The sequence below is a fragment of the Salmo trutta genome, chromosome 13 (genome assembly GCF_901001165.1).
Source record: "Salmo trutta chromosome 13, fSalTru1.1, whole genome shotgun sequence".
NCBI lineage: Eukaryota > Metazoa > Chordata > Actinopteri > Salmoniformes > Salmonidae > Salmo > Salmo trutta.
In genome coordinates, this window is record NC_042969.1 from 3,613,142 (window position 1) to 3,637,133 (window position 23,992).

At 43.1% G+C, this 23,992-nt stretch overlaps 1 protein-coding gene across 1 annotated transcript in view; it reads right to left on the bottom strand.

The window, feature by feature from the left end:
- The window catches only part of zdhhc9 (zDHHC palmitoyltransferase 9), a 55,340-nt gene that overhangs the window by 12,701 nt on the left and 18,647 nt on the right, over positions 1-23,992 (bottom strand). The window contains exons 2-4 of the mRNA XM_029770672.1: positions 15,012-15,172; positions 5,113-5,271; positions 1,845-1,982 (exon numbers count right to left, since the gene is read on the bottom strand). Of these exons, the coding sequence (XP_029626532.1) occupies positions 1,845-1,982; positions 5,113-5,271; positions 15,012-15,172 (458 nt within the window). The remainder of the gene's footprint in view (positions 1-1,844; positions 1,983-5,112; positions 5,272-15,011; positions 15,173-23,992) is intronic.

Genomic DNA, 23,992 nt, shown 5'->3' on the forward strand with positions numbered 1-23,992 from the left:
TCAAGCTCTGTCAGGTTGGATGGGGAGCGTCGCTGCACAGCTATTTTCAGGTCTCTCCAGAGATGTTCGATCAGGCTCAAGTCCGGGCTCTGGCAGGGCCACTCAAAGACATTCAGGGATTTGTTCCAAAGCTACTCCTACGTTGTCTTGGATGAGTGCTTAGGGCCGTTGTCCTGTTGGAAGGTAAACCTTCTCCCCAGTCCGAGGTCCTGAGTACTCTGGAGCAGGATTTCATCAAGGATCTCTATGTACTTTACTCCCTTCATCTTTGCCTCAATCCTGACTAGTCTCCCAGTACCTTCCGCTGAAAAACATCCACACAGCATGATGCTGCCACCACCATGCTGCACCGTAGGGATGGTGCCAGGTTTCCTCCTGACGTGACGCTTGGTAGTCAGGCCAAAGAGTTCAATCTTGGTTTCATCAGACCAGAGCATCTTGTTTCTCATGGTCTGAGAATCTTTAGGTGCCTTTATGCAAACTCCAAGCAGGCTTTTCTGTGCATTTTACTGAGGAGTGGCTTCCGTCTGGCCACCGTACCATAAAGGCCTAATTGGTGGAAACCTGCAGAGATCGTTGTGCTTCTGGAAGGTTCTCCCATCTCCACAAATGAACTCCGGAGCTCTGTCAGAGTGACCATCGATTTCTTGCTTACCTCCCTGACCAAGGCCCTTCTCCCCAGATTGCTCAGTTTGGCCGGGTGGCCGGGTGGCCAGCTCTTCTAGGAAGAGTCTTGGTGGTTCCAATTTTCTTCCATTTAAGAATGGAGGCCACTGCATTGTTGGGGACCTTCAATGCTGCAGACATTTTTTGGTACACTTCCCCAGATCTGTGCTCTGACTATCAACTGTGGGACCTTATATAGACAGGTGTGTGCCTTTCCAAATCATGTCCAATCAATTGAATTTACCACAGTTGGACTCCAAATCAAGTTGTAGAAACATCTCAAGGAAGATCAATGGGAACAGGATGGACCGGAGCTCAATTTCAAGTCTCATAGCAAAGTGTCTGAATACTTATGTAAAGGTTTCTGTTTTTTTTTTTTTATAAATGAGCAAAAATGCATAAAAACCTGTTTTTGCTTTGTCATTATGGGGTATTGAGTGTATATTGCTGAGGATTTACTTTTATTTAATTCATTTTAGAATAACATAAAATGTGAAAAAAGTCAAAGGGTCTGAATACTTTCCAAAGGCACGGTATACGAGCGTGCGCACGCACACACACACACACACACACACACACACACACACTCCTAACAAACTCCAAGACGTACACTTACATGTCCCACTTACTCACTCACTCACTCACTCACTCACTCACTCACTCACTCGACCATTAAAAAAATAAACTATTCATTAAAATTAGGAATGACATTGACAGTCTGCTGGCTGTGGCTTGAATTAAGATCACAAGCCTGGAGCCAATGATCCTGAATGTAAATGCTCTCTGCTTTTCCCTGCCATCTCGCTGTTTGTAAAGTCCCACATACAGGACCAGATCAAAGGGAAGTGTGTGTGTGAGTGGGTCATCCAGGCAGTTACTGTTGCATGTCACTTCCACGCTCCAGTCAAGCCTCAGCTGAACTAGGTCTCTTTTTCATCACATTTAGTCCACATCCGTCACTGACCCTTCCAGATCGACTACATTCTCTCAACTGTCAAGAGTGACGGTTTCCCGCACACCTGTGAATTTCCTATCGCACCAATCTGTAAACGCAGTCCTTAAAGTACTGTCATGGTCTGAAACTGACCTGAATCTACATTTGCTTTTGTTATTATATTCTGCTCTGGTCTTGACTGACACATAAGGTTGCGAAACGATGAAGGAACAACCGTACTCACGCATCACCACATGTACGATGGCGAAGGTGAAGATGTAGATGGTAAGCAGGGACAGGGACAGAGTGAACAGGTAGAAGTAGCGGTAGTTCCTCTTGCCCACACAGTTGCCCACCCATGGGCAGTGATGGTCAAAACGATCTGTAGAAAAGAGGAGCGGGAGGAGGTCAAAGATGGAGAGGAGAGGGAGGAGGCTCTGTGGCCACGGGATCAAATGCACATTTCAACGCAGACACAAAAACAAACTAAGTTCAATTTAACTTGGAGATGTAAATGAGTGCGTTGGATAGACCCTTCCCCAAAGTTCTGCTGGTTAAAGGCTGAACACATTTTTTTTTTAACTATTTCGCTAGGTAGTCATTGAAAACTAATTCTGACAATAACAACCAAGTTCAACAAAGGTAATGTAGCTATCAATGTCCTCTGCTACAATACGTCACAATCCCTCAAAGACAAGCACACAGTTTTGGCAGGAAATAAGAGCCATTTCCCTATACTTCCTTTTTCTCTGATCTAAATATAGTGACCACTGTTTCTTCATTACACTAGGACCAGAGCCAGAGCGAAGCTATGCAGGGTCAGACAGCTTTACAGAGGAAAAACATCTTGCTTTACACTTTTCTCCCTGTGGCAGACAACACGTACACATTAAAATATACACTGCTCAAAAAAATAAAGGGAACACTTAAACAACACAATGTCACTCCAAGTCAATCACACTTCTGTGAAATCAAACTGTCCACTTAGTAAGCAACACTGATTGACAATACATTTCACATGCTGTTGCGCAAATGGAATAGACAACAGGTGGAAATTATAGGCAATTAGCAAGACACCCCCAATAAAGGAGTGGTTCTGCAGGTGGTGACCACAGACCACTTCTCAGTTCCTATGCTTCCTGGCTGATGTTTTGGTCACTTTTGAATGCTGGCGGTGCTTTCACTCTAGTGGTAGCATGAGACGGAGTCTACAACCCACACAAGTGGCTCAGGTAGCGCAGCTCATCCAGGATGGCACATCAATGCGAGCTGTGGCAAGAAGGTTTGCTGTGTCTGTCAGCGTAGTGTCCAGAGCATGGAGGCGCTACCAGGAGACAGGCCAGTACATCAGGAGACGTGGAGGAGGCCGTCGGAGGGCAACAACCCAGCAGCAGGACCGCTACCTCCGCCTTTGTGCAAGGAGGAGCACTGCCAGAGCCCTGCAAAATGACCTCCAGCAGGCCACAAATGTGCATGTGTCTGCTCAAACGGTCAGAAACAGACTCCATGAGGGTGGTATGAGGGCCCGACGTCCACAGGTGGGGGTAAACTTACAGCCCAACACCGTGCAGGACGTTTCGCATTTGCCAGAGAACACCAAGATTGGCAAATTCGCCACTGGCGCCCTGTGCTCTTCACAGATGAAAGCAGGTTCACACTGAGCACATGTGACAGACGTGACAGAGTCTGGAGACGCCGTGGAGAACGTTCTGCTGCCTGCAACATCCTCCAGCATGACCGGTTTGGCGGTGGGTCAGTCATGGTGTGGGGTGGCATTTCTTTGGGGGGCCGCACAGCCCTCCATGTGCTCGCCAGAGGTAGCCTGACTGCCATTAGGTACCGAGATGAGATCCTCAGACCCCTTGTGAGACCATATGCTGGTGCGGTTGGCCCTGGGTTCTTCCTAATGCAAGACAATGCTAGACCTCATGTGGCTGGAGTGTGTCAGCAGTTCCTGAAAGAGGAAGGCATTGATGCTATGGACTGGCCCGCCCATTCCCCAGACCTGAATCAAATTGAGCACATCTGGGACATCATGTCTCGCTCCATCCACCAATGCCACGTTGCACCACAGACTGTCCAGGAGTTGGCGGATGCTTTAGTCCAGGTCTGGGAGGAGATCCCTCAGGAGACCATCCGCCACCTCATCAGGAGCATGCCCAGGCGTTGTAGGGAGGTCATACAGGCACGTGGAGGCCACACACACTTCTGAGCCTCATTTTGACTTGTTTTAAGGACATTACATTACAAAGTTGGATCAGCCTGTAGTGTGGTTTTCCACTTTAATTTTGAGTGTGACTCCAAATCCAGACCTCCATGGGTTGATAAATTGGATTTCCATTGATTACTTTTGTGTGATTTTGTTGTCAGCACATTCAACTATGTAAAGAAAAAAGTATTTAATAAGATTATTTCATTCATTCAGAACTAGGATGTGTTATTTTAGTGTTCCCTTTATTTTTTTGAGCAGTATATATGATGACAGCATGCAGGTGGGGCACTTCTGCATTGAAGCATATCTGGAATGAGGAAACACCATAAATGTGATCTGTTGATGTACTGTATATAGAAAGGAGCCCAGTGTGTATAATCAACTACTAAATATTGTATGGTACACCGCACCACACACACAAGACAGGTTCATGAAAAACACCTTTCTTCCAGCTATTAACCACACCCACTAGTTTTACTCAAATATGTGAAAAATCTGTTTTTATTCACTACAATACTGCAACAGACTTGATTGCATTGAAGAAAGGTCATGTCTTTTGTTTTGTCCAACTCCTGTGCAAAGACAGATGACCATTAAACCCACAGCCTTTATTGATTCATTGATCATATTGAGCCCTTACTGCAGAGTGGAGGGGCCTGAGCCCCACCTTTCCCATAAGGAGGCTGGCGGGCTGTCCCAGGCTGCTGTGTCATGCTGGTTGTGTGTGACACAGACAGCAGCAGGTGCACTGGCCCCACACAGATTGGGTGGGGTGGGGGGAATCGTACACAATAACTGATGTTTAAAGGTCAAATGCACGGTTCAATCATGACTAGCCAAAATACTGTTATTCTGCAAACGCTTGACATGTTCATGTACACACATGAAAAACTATCCTCAAGCAACATTCCAAAGAGTGCTTTGTAGAAAACTGGGGAGAATGAATACAATACGCCAGCATTCCAAATCCCCACTGGAAACCCATTCAGCTATAGAATGTCCATCTCCGGATATAGAACTCATCAATAGAACTTTCGATTAAAACTATTTCCAATAAAATGTTCTAAAACACTGACAAATACATGTAGGTAAGGTCAAGGCTCGAGCAAACGAATAAAAACTTGCATCAGCAGAATGTGGTCCTTCACACGCTGATAAAAAAAGCTAGTTCTCACACAATACCCAGTCTCTGAATGAATTGAAATGTACGTGTAAAACGTGTATGTTATTTTCAGACCGAGTCTCTTTCATGATAAGAACAAGATGAATTGACTGAAGGGAGAAGAGTGCTCGCTCTTACCCACACAGTTGTCACAGATACTGCAGTGTGAGGCGCGAGGCGGTCGGAAGATCTTGCAGGTGTAGCAATACTTCAGTTTGACGATCTGCCCGTTGATCTGGACGTTGCGGATCCGAGGTGGAGGCCGCTGCCCAGCCGGGACGTTCCCATTAGCCGCCTCTGAGACAACAAAAAGGTGGCCATTTTGGATTATACTCAGTTAACAATGGAGTCATATCTATTCATGTTCATACTGTGTAGTGCAAGTTTCACATACAGGTTAAGCCTAAATTGCCTTTAAACCAAGAATAATGATAATTTGGCTTCAGACATGTCTCAATCATGGATGATGAAACGCATTTAACTAGTTAGGAGTCATAGATCGACCACAGGCAAATTACATTAAGTCAACTAAATATACCAGACTTTAAACAGTTGACCCAGAGTGCCTCTACCACACACATAATCATATAGTAGAGCATCAATTCTATTGCATTGCCTGTTGCTAGCTCCATCGCCACACTTCAAAGTATTGAATTCAAAGCTGGTGGAAATCGAGGTTCCAATTGGGTTGAATATCTACACAGTGGGCGGTTAAAAATGAAGGGCTTTGGAAGCACACATGTGAATCGTCGAACCTTGAGAATGTCAGTGAATAACACAGAAAATCCACTTCTTCCTTTAAATTTACAGTGTTAAATAACACTTTTTTGTGAACAAATGTTTCATTGTGGGGTTATGACGTTGGTAGCAACATGGGAAATAGCTGTGGGAATCTGTTGCAATGCTCTCTCTATGGGCTGGCTGGCTGGCTAGCTAAGTAGCTAGCTACACACAATAACGCCAAAGACAATATCCGCATGTAACGTGGCTGGTTAACTGTAAAATCGCCTAACCAAACTGCACTATCAACTTAGGAGTCTACAATCTCACCATGTTCAACCTGAATATCGATGTGCCTCAGAGTGGAGTCGAACATGCTCAACGGCATAACTTATATACTTTTGAGGAGATGGGGAAAACGTTGCCATGCTACGTCAATGGACCGCTCGGTGCATTCTGGACGATTCTGAGACAAGGAGCTCTCCCCTTCAATGTGAGTCCATTGGGCGCAAGCTCAAAACCCCAACATTAACACGAATTTCGTCAACAATAAGTATAAAACATTAGATGTGAGATGTGAAATAATGAACTTGCTATCTGTAGTATCGTATACCTTTGGAATCGTGATAGGCACGTTTCTCGACATATACACGTTGAGAAGGGATTGCGTGACGAAGCGCTTAGCAACCGCGAGACGCAACATGACAACGTGAACGCGATTGGTCAGTCATGCCTGGTGGGGGCGTAACCCATCCTCTGTTCATTGGATTCTATCTCCTTTCTATAATATCTCTGGCAACGGCACCATGCAAGTCACTAGAATAAAGAGACAGAAAAATGTGCTATACCCTCATTCGAGAGAAGACATCCTCCCGAGTTATGAAAATCAGCCAGTATTGAAATCTGACATGTATTAGACGTTTTCGCGATCTAAAAGTCTTATTCCTATTAACATCCAGTGTGAGCGACTTTATCACGTCGCTATTTCAATAACTCAGATACACATGAAAACATGAAATGATCCAGGGAATCGATAGATCAATCAGAAAATATAACATAATACATTCAAAATGGTTGAACCTTTCCTTTATGGTTCATTTTAATAAATGGAATAACATGACTGAATACTGCCAGTAGGAATTACTGCTAGGATAGGTGAAGAGACAGCACAACTTGACCCAAACCGAACATTTACAGTTCGAAAGCATTGAGGCCATCCACCTCATAACACTTCAAAAGTCTTTGCATGGTTAAAGCAGCAAGACGCTAAAAAGGAAGCAGAATATATTTAAGGATTTTGCTACCGCAATTGATGAAAAAAAGTCAACACTTAACAGGCCAAATCAAGTGTACAGCACACAAGATGGCGGTCAAATGACTTCTTCACATAGTGAACAAACACTTAAAGAAACACCAGGCTTTTAACAAATCGAATCACAAGTGAATCAAACCACTTTCTACTTAAAACCATTACTTTGTGAATTAATGTAGCTAGCTAGTGTAACAGTATAGCTTCCGTCCCTCTCCTCACCCCTACCTGGGCTCGAACCAGGGACCCTCTGCACACATCGACAACAGCCACTCTCGAAGCATCGTTACCCATCGCTCAACAAAAGCCGCGGCCCGGGGCACAACTACTTCAACTACACCGATTGAAACGCTATTAGCGCGCACCCCGCTAACTAGCTAGCCATTTCACATCGGTTACACTAGCACAACAGTGGGGAATGAGACCATACATGCGGTCCCTTGGGAAAACCCGGTCTTCATCGGCCCAATTTCATTATGTATTCCAGGAGGATCTTATACTGTTAGCATTCCTCTAGGGCTAGCCACTAACGGGCCAAGTGACAGCACCGAAGCTGGCCATTGATCACAATATGACTGGCTTCTAGAGCTCAACCAATTATGTACATAAAACATTAGTATTAGCAATCTATGTATTGGCCATTGAGAGGGTTTGAAGCCACTGGTCGGCAGTATTGGCACTCACCAGCATTTTTATTTATATAATTTAACTAGGCAAGTTCTTATTTACAAGGACGGCCTACCCTGTCAAACCCTAAAGACGCTGGGCCAATTGTGTGCCCTATAGGACTCCCAATCACGGCCGGTTGTGATACAGCCCAGAATCGAACCAGGGTCGGTAGTGACGCCTTCAGCACTGAGATCCGGTGCCTTAGATCGCTGCGCCACTCGGAAGCCCATGGAGCAGTCCTCCATGGAATTCTACAGTATTTCAATTAAATGTTTCAAGGACAAAATGACATGTATTTAACTATTTTATTGTTGTAGTGGGGACAGTAACATTAGTACTCTCAAAAAATGTATTGTATATATACAGTGCCTTCAAAGTATCCACAACCACATTTTTTGGTGTTACGGCCTGAATTTAAAATGGATTCAATTGAAATTTGTGTTGTCATTGGCCTACATATAATACCCATAATGTCAATGTTTTTATACATTTCTACAAATGTATTTAAAATAAAAAGATGAAATATCTTGAGTCAATAAGTATTCAACCCCTTTGTTATGGCAAGCCTAAATACTGTATATTAGTGTTTTATTTAACATAATATTTTTACAAATGTACAACATTTTCCTCCACTTTGATATTACCAAGTATTTTGTGTAGATCGTTGACAAAAAATGTCAAAATAATTTTAATCCCACTTTAACAACAAAGTGGAGAAACTCACAGGGTGTGAATACTTTATAAAGGCATATTTTTATTTATTTTTGCTCACATAATATAATTTAGAAGTATACATTAAGGTGTCTGTAGCCAGTGGCGTGTAGCCATCTTACAGCGCTCCCTGTCAGTCATCCAGGGTTTTATGCACGTCATTGAGCTCAAAACATCTGTGCCCATCTGCCTCCCATTAACACACCCCCATGTTCCATCACAAATGCCACCGCCTGCCACACTAGCGAAAGATAGCACATTAAACCACACACATTCGGGGGGGGGGGGGGGGGGGAGGAGGTGTAACGCAATCTCTATTGCACTCCACACTGACCTTTCCCACCTGGACAAAAGGAACACCTTTGTGAGAATGCTGTTCATGGACTAAAGCTCAGTGTTCAACACCATAGTGACGTCCAAGCTCATCACTAAGATAAGGACCCTGAGACCGAACACCTCCCTCTGCAACTGGATCCTATACTTCCTGATGGACTGCCCCTAGGTGGTGAGGGTAGGCAACAACACACCCGCCACGCTGACCCTCAACACGGGGGCCCCTCAGGGGTGTGTGCATAGTCCCTGTTCACCCACGACTGCGTGGTCGCGGACGACTCCAAAACCATCATTATAAAAGTTTGCCGATGACACAACGATGGTAGGCCTGATCACCGACAATGACAGGCCTGATCACCGACAATGACGAGACAGCCTATAGGGAGGTGATCAGAGATCTGGCAGTGTGGTGCCAGGACAACAACCTCTCTCACAACATGAGCAAGACAAAGAAGTGGATCGTGGACTACAGGAAAAGGAGGGCTGAGGAGGGCTCTTCCCCCTAAAGAGTGTGAAAAGATTTGGCATGGGCCCTCAGATCCTCTTAAAGTTCTACAGCTGCACCATTGAGAGCATCTTGCCTATCTGCATCACTGCTTGGTATGGAAACTGCTTGGCATCCAACTGTACAGCCCAGTACATCACTGGGGACGGTCCCTGCCATCCAGGACCTCTATACTAGACAGTATCAGAGGAAGGCCCTAAAAATTGTCAAAGACTACAGCCACCCAAGCCACTCTCTGCTACAATGGTACCGGAGTGCAAGCATTGACCCCCTTTCATGCACACTCACTGGACTCTACCCACACACTCCAACACACACATATATTGACACCACACACGTATATTGACACCACACACACACTGCTGCTACTCTGTTATCCATCCTGATTGCCTAGTCACTTTTACCCCTACCGACATGTACATATTACCTCAACTACCTCGTACCCGGTACCAGTACTTCTTGTACACTGAGTGTACAAATGACAGACTGACCATGTGAATCCAGTTGAAAGCTGGATGTCCCTTATTGATGTCACTTGTTAAATCCACTTCAAATCAGTGTAGATGAAGGGGAGGAGACATCGATTGTGTATGTGTGCCATTCAGAGGGTGAATGGGCAAGACAAAATATTTAAGTGCCTTTGAACGGGCTATGGTAGTATGTGCCAGGGACACCGGTTTGAGTGTGTCAAGAACTGCAACGCTGCCAGGTTTTTCACGCTCGACAGTTTCCCCGTGCGTATCAATAATGGTCAAAGGACATCCAGCCAACTTGACAACTATGGGAAGCATTGGAGTCAACATGGGCCAGCATCCCTGTGGAATGTTTTCAAAAACCTTGTAGAGGCCATGCCTCGACAAATTGAGGCTGTTCTGAGGGCGAAAGGGGGTGCAACTCAATATTAGGAAGGTGTTCCTAATGTTTTGTACACTCAGTGAGCACAGTTACATGCACACAATAATATGATTATGGTGGATAGTCAGATTAATGCAATAGTTTAAAATATTTACATGCTTTGCAAGATGAACAATTTCCCTAATAATCCTGTTTACATGGACACATCAAAAATCAGACTACTTGACGGGACTTTTGATAAATGCAGAAAACCACAGAAGAAAATAAACGTTCTGCTACAGTGACCATATTATTGCGAAGTCTATTTGATTCTGAGTTCGGACATATAAAGTTTGGATGTGAAAACTATTTCTAAGATGCATTCTTTCAGTTTTTCTGAACTCACTTCACTCGCTCATAAGAGGGAGGCTACCACTGCTGGCACATGTGCAGATCGAATATACGACTGGAACGGAGATTAAGCTGTTTACATGTCCTAATAATTCAAAAGATTGCTCAGAAAACCAGGTGTTTTAATCAGCGTATGCTTACTTCAATTTTAAGATAAGCAGGGTAAGGTTTTTACATTGCCATTTCCTTTCTCTGCCTACTGCCATAAAATCAGTTTAATATTATTAGTGTGTATGAAAACATAGCCTCATTATTTTATTGTGTCCAAATCTTTCTTACTTATAACTCCGCATTGTTGGGAAAGGGCTCGTAAGTAAGCATTTCATGGTAAAGTCTACACCTGTTGTATTCGGCGCATGTGACAAATAAGATTTGATTTGTTAATTAAAGACAAGCTGAATTGAAGTTGGTGGTTTCTTTTTCTTGTACAAACACGTTTGAACAGCTTGATGAGGATGTGATTTATTTTGGGAATTTGAGCAATTTCTCTCGTCATTTTATGCGAAGGTGTGGTATGCGTGTGGGCTCTGTACTAGTTTACAATGAGGAAGACAAGTTTGGGAAGAGCGAAAAATCTTATCAGGGAAGGATCGATGCACGCCAACAAAACACAATCTGTGGCTCAACATACTCCATATGCTAAACAAGGTAATGTCACACAACCTGAACGGCCTCGCTGTTCTAAGTAGTGCCATTGCGGCCATTGTTAGCCCAAACATGAGAACGTTATTCCAAATTCATTATTATGTTCGCCCAACAGTAAATAGCATGTTAGCCCAACAGTAGATAGCATGTTAGCTAAATATCCATTAGCATGTATCTCTATGGAGTCCGACTGGAAGGCCTGTGTCAGAGCCGTCACAAAGGGAGCATATTGTCCCAATGTTAGCCCAATAGCTGTTAGCATGCATCTCAGTGTTTTCTGACTGGAATGCTCGAGTCAAAGCCGTGACAAAGGGAGTGCTGCCAGCCCAGGCACTTCCAGTGGACCACCTGCAGCAGCGGCAATCATTTACAGCCCTCTTCTGTCATCTAGAGAGGACCTCTTACCAGTCCCCCACCTACGCCTCCAGACTGTTACGAGAGAGAATGGGGACAAGGAGGGCAATGTGAATCTTCACCGCCCAGACAGAGGCTGAACACTGAACAGCTAGAGAGGGAGGGAGGGTTGGGCTGTGGCATGGATATTGCAGAGCAGACAGGCTTTTTCCTTAAGAGATAGGAAAGAGAAGCTGGCTGAAATAATGGCAAAATTGTGGATAGTGCACAAGGGAGTGGTCAGGTAATCAAAACAAAAGCCATTACATGCATGTGCAGCAAGTTCATTCAGACCCACATCTGGCTAGGTTATACAAAGTAACAGGAACTGAACCATCTGGCTAGGTTATACAAAGTAATAGGAACTGCACCATCTGGCTAGGTTATACAACGTAAGAGGAACTGAACCATCTGGCTAGGTTATACAACGTAACAGGAACTGAACCATCTGGCTAGGTTATACAACGTAACAGGGACTGAACCATCTGGCTAGGTTATACAACGTAACAGGGACTGAACCATCTGTCTAGGTTATACAACGTAACAGGAACTGAACCATTTGGCTAGGTTATACAACGTAAGAGGAACCGAACCATCTGGCTAGGTTATACAACGTAAGAGTAACCGAACCATCTGGCTAGGTTATAAAACGTAACAGGGACTGAACCATCTGGCTAGGTTATACAAAGTAACAGGGACTGAACCATCTGGCTAGGTTATACAAAGTAATAGGGACTGAACCATCTGTCTAGGTTATACAACGTAAGAGGAACTGAACCATCTGTCTAGGTTATACAACGTAAGAGGAACTGAACCATCTGTCTAGGTTATACAACGTAAGAGGAACTGAACCATCTGTCTAGGTTATACAACGTAACAGGAACTGAACCATCTGTCTAGGTTATACAACGTAAGAGGAACTGAACCATCTGGCTAGGTTATACAACGTAAGAGGAACTGAACCATCTGGCTAGGTTATACAACGTAAGAGGAACTGAACCATCTGGCTAGGTTATACAACGTAAGAGGAACTGAACCATCTGGCTAGGTTATACAAAGTAACAGGGACTGAACCATCTGGCTAGGTTATACAACGTAAGAGGAACTGAACCATCTGGCTAGGTTATACAACGTAAGAGGAACTGAACCATCTGGCTAGGTTATACAACGTAACAGGAACTGAACCATCTGGCTAGGTTATACAACGTAAGAGGAACTGAACCATCTGTCTAGGTTATACAACGTAAGAGGAACTGAACCATCTGTCTAGGTTATACAACGTAAGAGGAACTGAACCATCTGTCTAGGTTATACAAAGTAACAGGAACTGAACCATCTGGCTAGGTTATACAAAGTAACAGGAACTGAACCATCTGGCTAGGTTAGACAAAGTAGCAGGAAGTGTGTCTGCAAAACCCTCCTATTTGGTTGTGCCTTCATAATTAGAGCCTGTGCTACTGTTGTTTAGGTAATGAGAATGTCAGAATGCGTCGCTGTAGGGCCAAAAGGATGAATTCAAACTACATCAAGGCTTGAAATAGTACACTTCAGAGAAAAAAAATCTGACTAGGGGATGAGCTCAGAACAGCATGGATGATGAACCTTCAGCAATATAAAGCATAACAAACATGAATTAAACAACAGGCTGAAGCTCTGGTCTCTACTAGATGTCGACCGACTATGATTTTTCAACGCCGATACCGATTATTGGAGGACCAAAAAAAGCCTGTGACAACAATTTTGGACCCCCTTGTAGCCCCCCTAAATGTGGAGTATGAAATAATTTTTACATAACATTTTTGCTATTGTTCTTTTTTACAACCGTTATTAGACAGTGGCAACGATGATGATTATGAACATGGTCTTTTGCCTGCTAATGCCTGCAATGCAGTGAAGAAAACGATATGACAACAATAATGTCTAATGTAACTGGCCCCTCTAACAGTATAACTGGCCCCAGCTTGGCCCCCCCAGTTGAAATGGTCTAGAACCACCACTGCATATACCCTGACTCTGCTTGCACAGAACGCAAGAAAAGTGACAATTTCCCTAGTTAAAAAAAATTCATGTTAGCAGGCAATATTAACTAAATATGCAGGTTTAAAAATATATACTTGTGTATTGATTTTAAGAAAGGCATTGATGTTTATGGTTAGGTACACATTGGTGCAACGACAGTGCATTTTTGCGAATGCGCTTGTTAAATCACCCGTTTGGCGAAGTAAGCTGTGATTCAATGACAAATTAACAGGCACCGCATCGATTATATGCAACGCAGGACAAGCTAGATAAACTAGTAATATCATCAACCATGTGTAGTTAACTAGTTATTATGTTAAACTTATCTTATAAAAAACAATCAATCAATCTTAATGCTAGCTAGCAACTTACCTTGGCTCCTTGCTGCACTCGCATAACAGATAGTCAGCCTGCCACGCAGTCTCCTCATGGAGTGCAATGTAATCGGCCATGATCGGTGTCCAAAAATGCCGATTACCGATTGTTATGAAAACTTGAAATCGGCCCTAATTAATTGGCCATTCCGATTGGCTTCTAGTCTCCACACTGCTGCTTGACACACACACACACACACACACACACACACTTTATTCATGCACCTAGAAGGCTTTAGACCTCGCTTGGTTCCTAATTCACAGTCCTCCTTGGCCACCCGGTGACATTTGTTCCATATCCAGAAGTGACCTCGCTAGCCCTTAACCCTTAGGCATTTCATGTACATCAAAGGATTAGATAGGTATGGGCAGCATGATAGTAGCTCCACCTTGCCCTCTGATTGGCTAGATGGAATTATTTCAGAACTACGGAAGTGTCACACTACATTGATCCAGTTTAGGTTTCGAATATACACATTTAGTGGGGTTGGCCTAGGGCAGGGATCATCAGCCTGACTAACCAGTGTCTGTATGTAGCCTCACTACTTTTATAGCCTCGCTACTGTATATAGCCTCGCTACTGTTATTTTCCAGTCTTTTTACTGTTGTTTTATTTCTTTACCTACCCATTGTTCACCTAATACCTTTTTTGCACTATTGGTTAGAGCCTGTAAGTAAGCATTTCACTGTAAGGTCTACGCCTGTTGTATTCGGCGCACGTGACAAATAAACTTTGATTTGATTAACTAGATTCAGAAGAACATAATTTCGAATATTTTGTAGACTGCAATTTGATTGCAAGAAGCCCAAACAGATAATATTTGACTAAAACATAATCATGTCAAACCTTGCTTACATTTGTATACGATCACATATATCTCTCTATTATGCGTAAGGATACTTTGGGACACATTTCCAAAATTACAACCACTTGGAACTGATTTGCTGGTGTTTTTACAATAAATAAATCACCCGCCGGCCAAATTCAGCCTGCGGGCCGCCAGTTGGGGAACCCTCGCCTAAGGGTTTTTTCTAGACAGGGCTTATGGAAGAATGAGGGAGGCATGGGTGTGAATTATTATTATGATGACACAGGTATGGGTCAACTACTCACCAATTTCCATCTCAATGAAGGTGGCCTCCTCGGGGAGTGCGCGCGGCAAAACGCCCGGGTCACTGAAGCTGGTCCTTAGCAGCAAGGCCATGACAAAGAGGAAGAGGACAATAGCGAAGACCGGGATGGCAGGGGACAGGTGGATTGCCAGGTATGGGCATCTGCAGATGTGATAAGAGGACCATAGGTTAATAGCAATATTCAAGCAAACACAGAAGTACCACACAATGTTGTCTCTTGATACTCCTTACTGAGTGATTATAATGCGATTGACCCATAAAACATTAAGCTAAAAGCAGGATAGTTCGTGCCATGGTGATTATTCTGTTTATTTATGATGATGCAAATTCTCATGAATTAAGTGGAAAATTATAATTTCTTGCCTTCAATTTCATACCAAAACAAAAATATGTGTTTACATGACCCAGGAGCTAATCTATTTTTCCTTTTATGGCAGCACAACAATATGGCTGCGACGATAACAACTACATCGGGGTGGAAGAATCCCTCTGCTTATACACGAGAGGTTATTAGCGTCCCGTAATTGTCAACAAAAGCGCTGCACAGTCGGCACTGCGAAACAAGCCTGTACACATTCTTGTAGAGCAGTGTTCAGAAGGTCACTGTTGCAACGTGCCGTTAGGGCCGTCTGGTCTGCAACCCTTCCCCTAGGGCCACACACACGCGCATTGCAGCTATGGCCCAAGAATCAACAACAGCCGGAGACCGTGTTTACTCTTCTGAATGCTCACACACATTGTAGGGGGGGGAGAGGCTGCATTAACATAAGTCCAAATGGCACGCATTAACTGACAATAGAGTCAGGATACCATTCTGCAGCCAGGATGCCCCTCTAAAAAAAAGGCCTTTTTCCCTTCACGGTGGCGAAGGTGGTCTGTAAGCGCCACAGGCCACTGCATTGAGCTATTAATAGAAAAGCTGCACATCTCTCCTTCTTCCCCATGTGAAGAGATCACACATCCATAATGTAAGAGTAATATATTATGATAACATTTCCCTCTTCATAATGAATTATCAGCACATTTATAATACCTTATGAGCTATACATGCCACATAGAATTCATTGTGAAGGGAGCATTGGAAAGAAGAGGTGGTCATACAGGGCAGAAATCCTGAGTATTGCATGTTAGACAGCACATTGGTGATGAGTCATCATGAGTGTTTTTATCAGTGCCAGTGAGCAAACGGTGTAATGCAGAGTTTCCCAAACTCGGTCCTCGGGATCCCCAAAGGGCACGTTTTGTTTTTTTGCCATAACACTACTTGATGATTAGTTGAAAAAAATAATAATAATAATCTGTGTAGTGAGCAAAAACCAAAAATGTGCACAGGAAAAAAAAAAAAATGTATGAAATTGTATGAAATGTATGTATTCACTACTGTAAGTCGCTCTGGATAAGAGCGTCTGCTAAATGACTAAAAATGTAAATGTAAAATATGTGCACACCTTGAGGTCCGGAGGACCGAGTTTGCGAAACCCCGGTGTAACAGGATATAGGTTTCATTATGCAAGAGGTATGTAAAAAGGAAATCATTTTTTCAAAACACCAGATTTCTAGTGGATCCAGATGTATAAAGACTGGATCTCCCTACAACATCCCAAAACATGATCAATCCAAGAAAATACTTTCTAGTTCAAAAACAAACAAACATTCTCCCCACTCAGTCCGGTACAAATGCTGTTGTGATGTAAGCCCCAGACACCGACTGTCATTTTCAGTTCCCATTTAAAAAATGTTCAATTTCCTCATTTTGTTTGGGTGCCATTTTATGCTGACTCAAACACTGTCCTACACCACAGTGGAAACATACTGTAAGAGGGAGGAAGAGGTTAAGGGGAGGGGTATAGCTACAGTGTACAAGAGTGAGCCAACAAAAAAACAGGGTAACAATGTCCACCTGTTCCTTTCACATTATGCAGATTGACTTGATTTCAGGACTTATTCCTTTTAACTCTTAGTAGAGCAAAAGGCACTATGTAGATTAGACAGGTAAGTCTGCATACTGGTGCCATACTTGCAGGACAGGTCTGATAAGTTTCCCCCAGTACCTGGTTCCAGATCTGTTTTTGCGGTGTGTTCAACTCCTTTGCCTTGACAATGACCATATGAGTTTGCAAGACAGCACAAGCAGATCTGGGATCAGGCTACCTTTTCTACACTAATGGGAAAAAATGATAAAAAGGGAGAGATCCATCCAATCAATATAGATTTCCACTGGTTCAAGCCCCGAGACAGTTGCCTAGAGCTTGCTCAATTACTGCAGAGTCATCACAGACAACAGAGGACAGGAAGTGAATTAAGAGAACGGAGAGGCAGGCAGGGAAAGGAAGCTTGGTCTCAGCCCTCTCGCAGTCTGTCAATTTTGTATAATTCCAGCACTGATGACTGGTTGAGCATTCTAGTCACACGGTCATGACCTGGAATTCCTGGACATTACCAGTAGCCAAAACCAGGGTGGTACCACAGACATACATTTGGCTTTGGGTGGTTCTTAGAACCCGACCAATTTAAAAAAAATCGGTTGACCGATATTTGCCGATAATATTTGTATCAACGTTTAAGGACCGATATAAGATGCGGAGAAAAAGCTCCAAAAAAAGACCGGACATAATCCCCCAACATAACTACACCAGTCGGAGAAGAGAGTGAACTAGTTCAGTGGCTACAGCCCTACTATTGATTAAAACACCAATATATTGAAAATGTGTCCTATGTTGTTGTTTTCCAGCTGGCTAGCATGAGGCAGCTCAGTCTTCAGAGCCTAGGCACATTTTTTTTCTGGAATCGGTGTGGTTTATCCTCCTTTCACTAGAGTAACAGTTTTTCAAAAAAGAAAAAAGTATTTCTGGCGCTCCTAAATTTTATGTGGTGCTTACATTAAAATGTTCTTTCCTCACGTCTGCTCATCTTTGTAGGGCTGTTTTAAGCACAATCCATAGTTCCCCCCCATTCCAGCTAGAATAATAAATCAACAGATAATGGTTATCGGTAAATATTTCCACTCTAAAAATCGGATCCAAAAATCCCACATCTAGTGGTTATTTTTCCTTGTTGTGTCAATCATTAAAAAACGTTGCAATAAACCAGTCAAATTTAAGCATGGTCATGTATTTTTATTACATCAACAGCGTAGTCAAATCACGTTCAGACTCAACACTCATTATCAGATTCTGAGTTCAGTATTATTTGCCTCTGGGAAATCAAGATTATGTTATGTAATTCTTAATATATTCTCTTAATGCATTATTTTGTTTGTTCTTCCTCTCCCTCACTGGGACCCAAAAATATATAAAATCCTTGATTCTTGCGATACAGGCATTTGGGAACATCGCACTAAAACATACATTTGAATGAATCAAGTCATTGAGAACCACAATTAATTTAAGATACCGGTATCTAAATCTGTAATTTCGCTGACCTATCCCTTTAGAATTAGACCAAGAGCCCATTATGCATGCTACGGACCCTGTAAAAGTTATCATCAGACACTTTCCTAACATGAGGCTGTGCTTGTAACAGCCAATTCTTGAAAGCAGAGATAACATATCACCCCTGGAAATATTTGCAATGCAAAGGCATCACCCTTACCTGGTACCAATTATAATAGCTAACTGATGCAGAGTGAGAAGTTCACTTCCAACTTTTAACTACTGGAGGGGAAGGGACATTTGCATGAGGGCTCTCTAATCTAGACTTTGAACCATTGAACTTCACACTTCACACACACACACACACACACACACACACACGGGAGGATATGTACAGGACTCGTTAAGTAACAAAAACTGTTCCCTTCGTGTTGAGGTGTCGATGAAACAGGCTCAATTATCAAAGGTTTGAGACTTACAGTTGAAGTCGGACGTTTGCATACACCTTACCAAATACATTTACACTCAGTTTTTCACAATTCCATGACATTTAATCCTAGTAAGAATTCCCTGTCTTAGGTCAGTCAGGATCACTACTTTATTTTAAGAATGTTAAATGTCAGAATAATAGTAGAGAGAATGATTCATTTCAGCTTTTATTTCTTTCATCACATTCACAGTGGGTCAGAAGTTTATATACACTCAATTAGTATTTGGTAGCATTGCCTTTAAATTGTTTAACTTGGGCCAAACGTTTTGGGTAGCCTTCCACAAGCTTCCCACAATAAGTTAGGTGAATTTTGGCCCATTCCTCCTGACAGAGCTGGTGTAACTGAGTCAGGTTTGTAGGCCTCCTTGCTCGCACACGCTTTTCAGTTCTGCCCACAAATTTATGCGATTAATGCAATCTATGCGATTGAGATCAGGGCTTCGTGATGGCCACTCCAATACCTTGACTTTGTTGTTCTTAAGCCATTTTGCCACAACTTTGGAAGTATGCTTGGGGTCATTGTCCATTTGGAAGACCCATTTGCGACCAAGCTTTAACTTCCTGACTGATATCTTGAGATGTTGCTTCAATATATCCACATAATTGTCCTGCCTCATGACGCCATCTATTTTGTGAAGTGTACCAGTCCCTCCTGCAGCAAAGCACCCCCACAACATGAGGCTGCCACCCCCATGCTTCACGTTTGGGATGGTGTTCTTCGACTTGCAAGCCTCCCCCTTTTTCCTCCAAACATAATGATGGTCATTATGGCCAAACCAGTTCTATTTTTGTTTCATCAGACCAGAGGACATTTCTCCAAAAATTATGATCTTTTTCCCCATGTGCAGTTGCAAACCGTAGTCTGGCTTTTTTATGGCGGTTTTGGAACAGTGGCTTCTTTCTTGCTGGGCAGCCTTTCAGGTTATGTCTATATAGGTCTCGTTTTACTGTGGATATAGATACTTTTGTACCTGTTTCACAAGGTCCTTTGCTGTTGTTCTGGGATTGATTTGCACTTTTCGCACCAAAGTACGTTCATCTCTAGGAGACAGAACGCTTCTCCTTCCTGAGCGGTATGACGGCTGCGTGGTCCCATGGTGTTTATACTTGTGTACTATTGTTTGTACAGATGAACGTGGTACCTTCAGGCTTTTGGAAATTGCTCCCAAGGATGAACCAGACTTGTGAAGGTCTACAATTGTTTTTCTGAGGTCTTGAGAGATAGTCTGATTTATTTTGATTTTCCCCATGATTTCAAGCAAAGAGGCACTGAGTTTGAAGGTAGGCCTTGAAATACATCCACAGGTACACCTCCAATTGACTCAAATTATGTCAATTTGCCAATCAGAAGCTTCTAAAGCCATGACATCACATTTTCTGGAATTTTCCAAGCTGTTTAAAGGCACAGTCAACTTAGTGTATGTAAACTTCTGACCAATTGGAATTGTGATACAGTGAGTTATAAGTGAAATAATCTGTCTGTAAACAATTGTCATGCACAAAGTAAATGTCCTAGATGTCCTAACCGACTTGCCAAACCATAGTTTGTTAACAAGAAATTTGTGGAGTGGTTGAAAAACGAGTTTTAATGACTCCAACCTAAGTGTTATGTAAACTTCCGACTTCAACTGGATCTGCCCCATTTCCTGAACATAGATTGAACCCACTCCTGGACACAACAACTATTTATCTCCATTGAGCATGCTTTTTAACCCAGGACTTGGGTAAATCTGTGTCTGGGACACTGGCCCATCATATACTTCGCAAGTGGAACTCTCTAAAGTAGAGATGTTGCAGACTTCAAATATTAGTAGTCCTCATGCTGAGCAACACCACCGTGCCTGAGCATCAGAGGGAGTTGTCATGCCTAAGTACTTCCTACCCAGTCTCTTAACTTTACGTCGGCGTTAGCCATCCGTTGGAGAGCAGACGTGAAATCACAATACCATTGAATTATGTACCGTAATGCTGCGCTAGCAGATCTGCAGTCGGACAGCTGTGTAACTTACATCTTTTGTAAGGATGTCTGCCTACAACTTTCTCCCTCTGTCCCTTTGTCTCACTCACTCTTTCTTGGGCACTGGCGAGAAACAGAGAGCCCACAAACGACATTTGCTGCTTCTCTCTTTCAGATGCCCACAGGAAATAGTTCCATAAGAGGTCCCAGTGATCTCTCATTCACAGTCATCTCAAAGCATTCAGTAGTACATGATTCCATATTCTACATGTCATGTTTGTTCTAGATAGTATATTTCTATATGAACTTTCCACAATGCGTGTGCCCTGTTATCCTCCTGACATATTTGCTTGAGACAGACTTTCAGCTATGGCCACAAGACAAAGTGCTGGCTGGAAACACCCCTTTAAACAATAAGAAATAATCCCAACCTACAGTAAAGGTGCAGTTTAGTGCCATAAATTACATTAAAGCCGAATAATGAACTTAAAACACTACAATTGTTCAGTAAACTTAAGGATAAGCTTAATTTATGTTCGGTTGGAATTGAAAACGGTCTGATCTTAGTAGTCAGAAAAAGGTTGAATCAGCAACACAAAGTTGTAACACAGTCGAGCAGAACAAAGTGTTGAATTAATCAGATAATAACGATTTGATTCCAGAAACATGAAATACCACCCCAGTGACCTCTGACAGAGAGAGGAAAAAGGAACAGATTTTCCACAATACTAAAGTGTCCAACTAGCAACTGCAATACATTGGTTGTGTCCCAAATAGCACCCTATCCCCTACAGTGCACTACTTCTGACCATTTGGGATGTAATACACATTGATCTGCAAATTGGGAAGGGACTGAAACCTTAAGACCCAAAATGCTGCCTAAGTGGCTACGAGGCAGTACGCGCACCTGAGTCCAGGCCTTTAAAAGTTGACATCAGACAGAAGACATCTCTTGGGAGAATAGTGGCAGCTGTCATCCATTACACAGCACTTTGATGAGGAGGCAAATATGTATTAACTGTGCGTCCCTAGCTCGCCTGCTTGTATTGAAGTACAGATACGAACAGGATCATTTCACTGAAATTCACATAAACCCAACACAACCTTTAACAAGCAAGCTTTTAGTCAACAAAGACTCCATTTCATTGTTATTGGAAGTAGATGTAGTAGGTTTTCCCAGCTGAATAAAAATAAGGGCATTGACTGGGTTATGTTCATTAGGCAGAAAAACCTTGACGAATCATTTTCATTTTCCGTTTTAGAAATGTTGTTACATTGCTGAATATAAATTAAGGATTTTACTTCATGGCTCGTGTTTATTAGGCAGGAAAACAGACAAATGAATGAAAACAGCCAAATGGAGGGAAACCCCAGAAGGGTTACAGAGGTTAGATTTAGTTTTAGGGCTTAAGGGAAAATCAGATTTTGAACAGGAATACATTTTTTGGTCCCCACAAGGATGGTAAAACAAACAAGCATATATGAGCAAGCACGCGAGCAGGAGAAAGAGAGAGAAAGAAAGAAATGGATGCCTGGGAGACCTTGGGGCCTGTTACTAGATCCTCTGGCCAGAGTCGGACTGCAAGGTCAGCACTTGGCAGTGCGCTTCTCTCTCGCCCTCCTTCCTCGTCACACACACACAAAATATATGAGGGAGCTGACAAGCACCGCTCTGCTAGGCTAGGTACACACCCCGGACGCCATCCACCCCCCTACACAGGACACACACATATGCTCTCTTTCTCAGTTACATGGGCAAACACAGATGATACACTGCCCTTGTGTGCCATGCTGCTGCTTCGTCACTCACACATGCACATACGCCCCCCCTCTGGAGAGCTGAGCCATGGAACATCACAGGCACAGTAAGCAGGTCCATGAGGTTACGTACAGCCAGGCCTTCAGTTCAGAGAGCTAAATGACTAGCAAACTGGCATGTATTCATGGATGCCAAGGGAAGCCAGGCTTACCCCAAAAAATGTACCAGAAAAATATTATTATTTTGTGTTTCATCTCTGTGTTTCACATTTTTTTCAATTCGCAAGGGGCTGAATGTACACTACATGACCAAAAGTATGTGGACACCTGCTAGTCGAACATCTCATTCCAAACTGCCTTTGGAAGCAACTTCAGCACAATAACTGTTAGTCGGGAGCTTCACGAAATGGGTTTCCATGGCCGAGCAGCTGTACACAAGCCTAAGACCACCATGTGCAATGCCAAGCGTCGGCGGGAGTGGTGTAAATGCTCGCCGCCATTGGACTCTGGAGCAGTGGAAACGTTCTCTGGAGGAATGAATAACGCTTTCATCTGGCAGTCCGACGGACGAATCTGTGTTTGGCGGATGCCAGGAGAATGCTACCTGCCATAATGCATAGTGCCAACTGTGAAGTTTGGTTAAGGAGGAATAATGGTCTGGGGCTGTTTTTTCATGGTTCGGACTAGGTCCCTTAGTTCCAGTGAAAGGAAATCTTAACGCTATAGCATAGAACATTTTTGACAATTCTGTGCTTCCAACTTTGTGGCAACAGTTTGGGGAAGGCCCTTTCCTGTTTCAGCATGGCAATGCCCTCGTGCACAAAGAGAGGTTGATACAGAAATATAGTCATGTAGTGCATCACGGTGTCAAGGCATATGTACTAACAGGTTATAGAGCAAACAACGCAATTATCACAACACATAGGTTATAATATGCCTTTTGTTTCCCATGGATTGGCTTCCCCCAGTGATTTTACTCACACATCACTACTGCTATCAAAGCCTGAGCCTGTTCATTCGGTACCAAAATGGAAGAAAACAGACAAACTGAGGAACCAATAAGTCCAATAAGAAACGCTAATTTCCATTTCCTGCTGCAAAACATGCCCTAATAAACACAACCCTGCTCTCTGCCACAGAGGTAAGCTCCCATTCAAAGCACAAAACACCACTGAAATGCATGTCTGAAATTCTATTATAACAAAATGGTGAAATGTTACTCAGCAGGGGCACCGAGGAAATAGTCAGCTCACATACAAAGACCCCACAAGACATGAATCCTATTATATGAATCAACGCTGGAAAAAGACTGCTTCATCCTACCAATGGTTTCTACCAATTTGGCTCATCTGTTGTGTATTTGTTGCTCATTTCCACAGCTACTC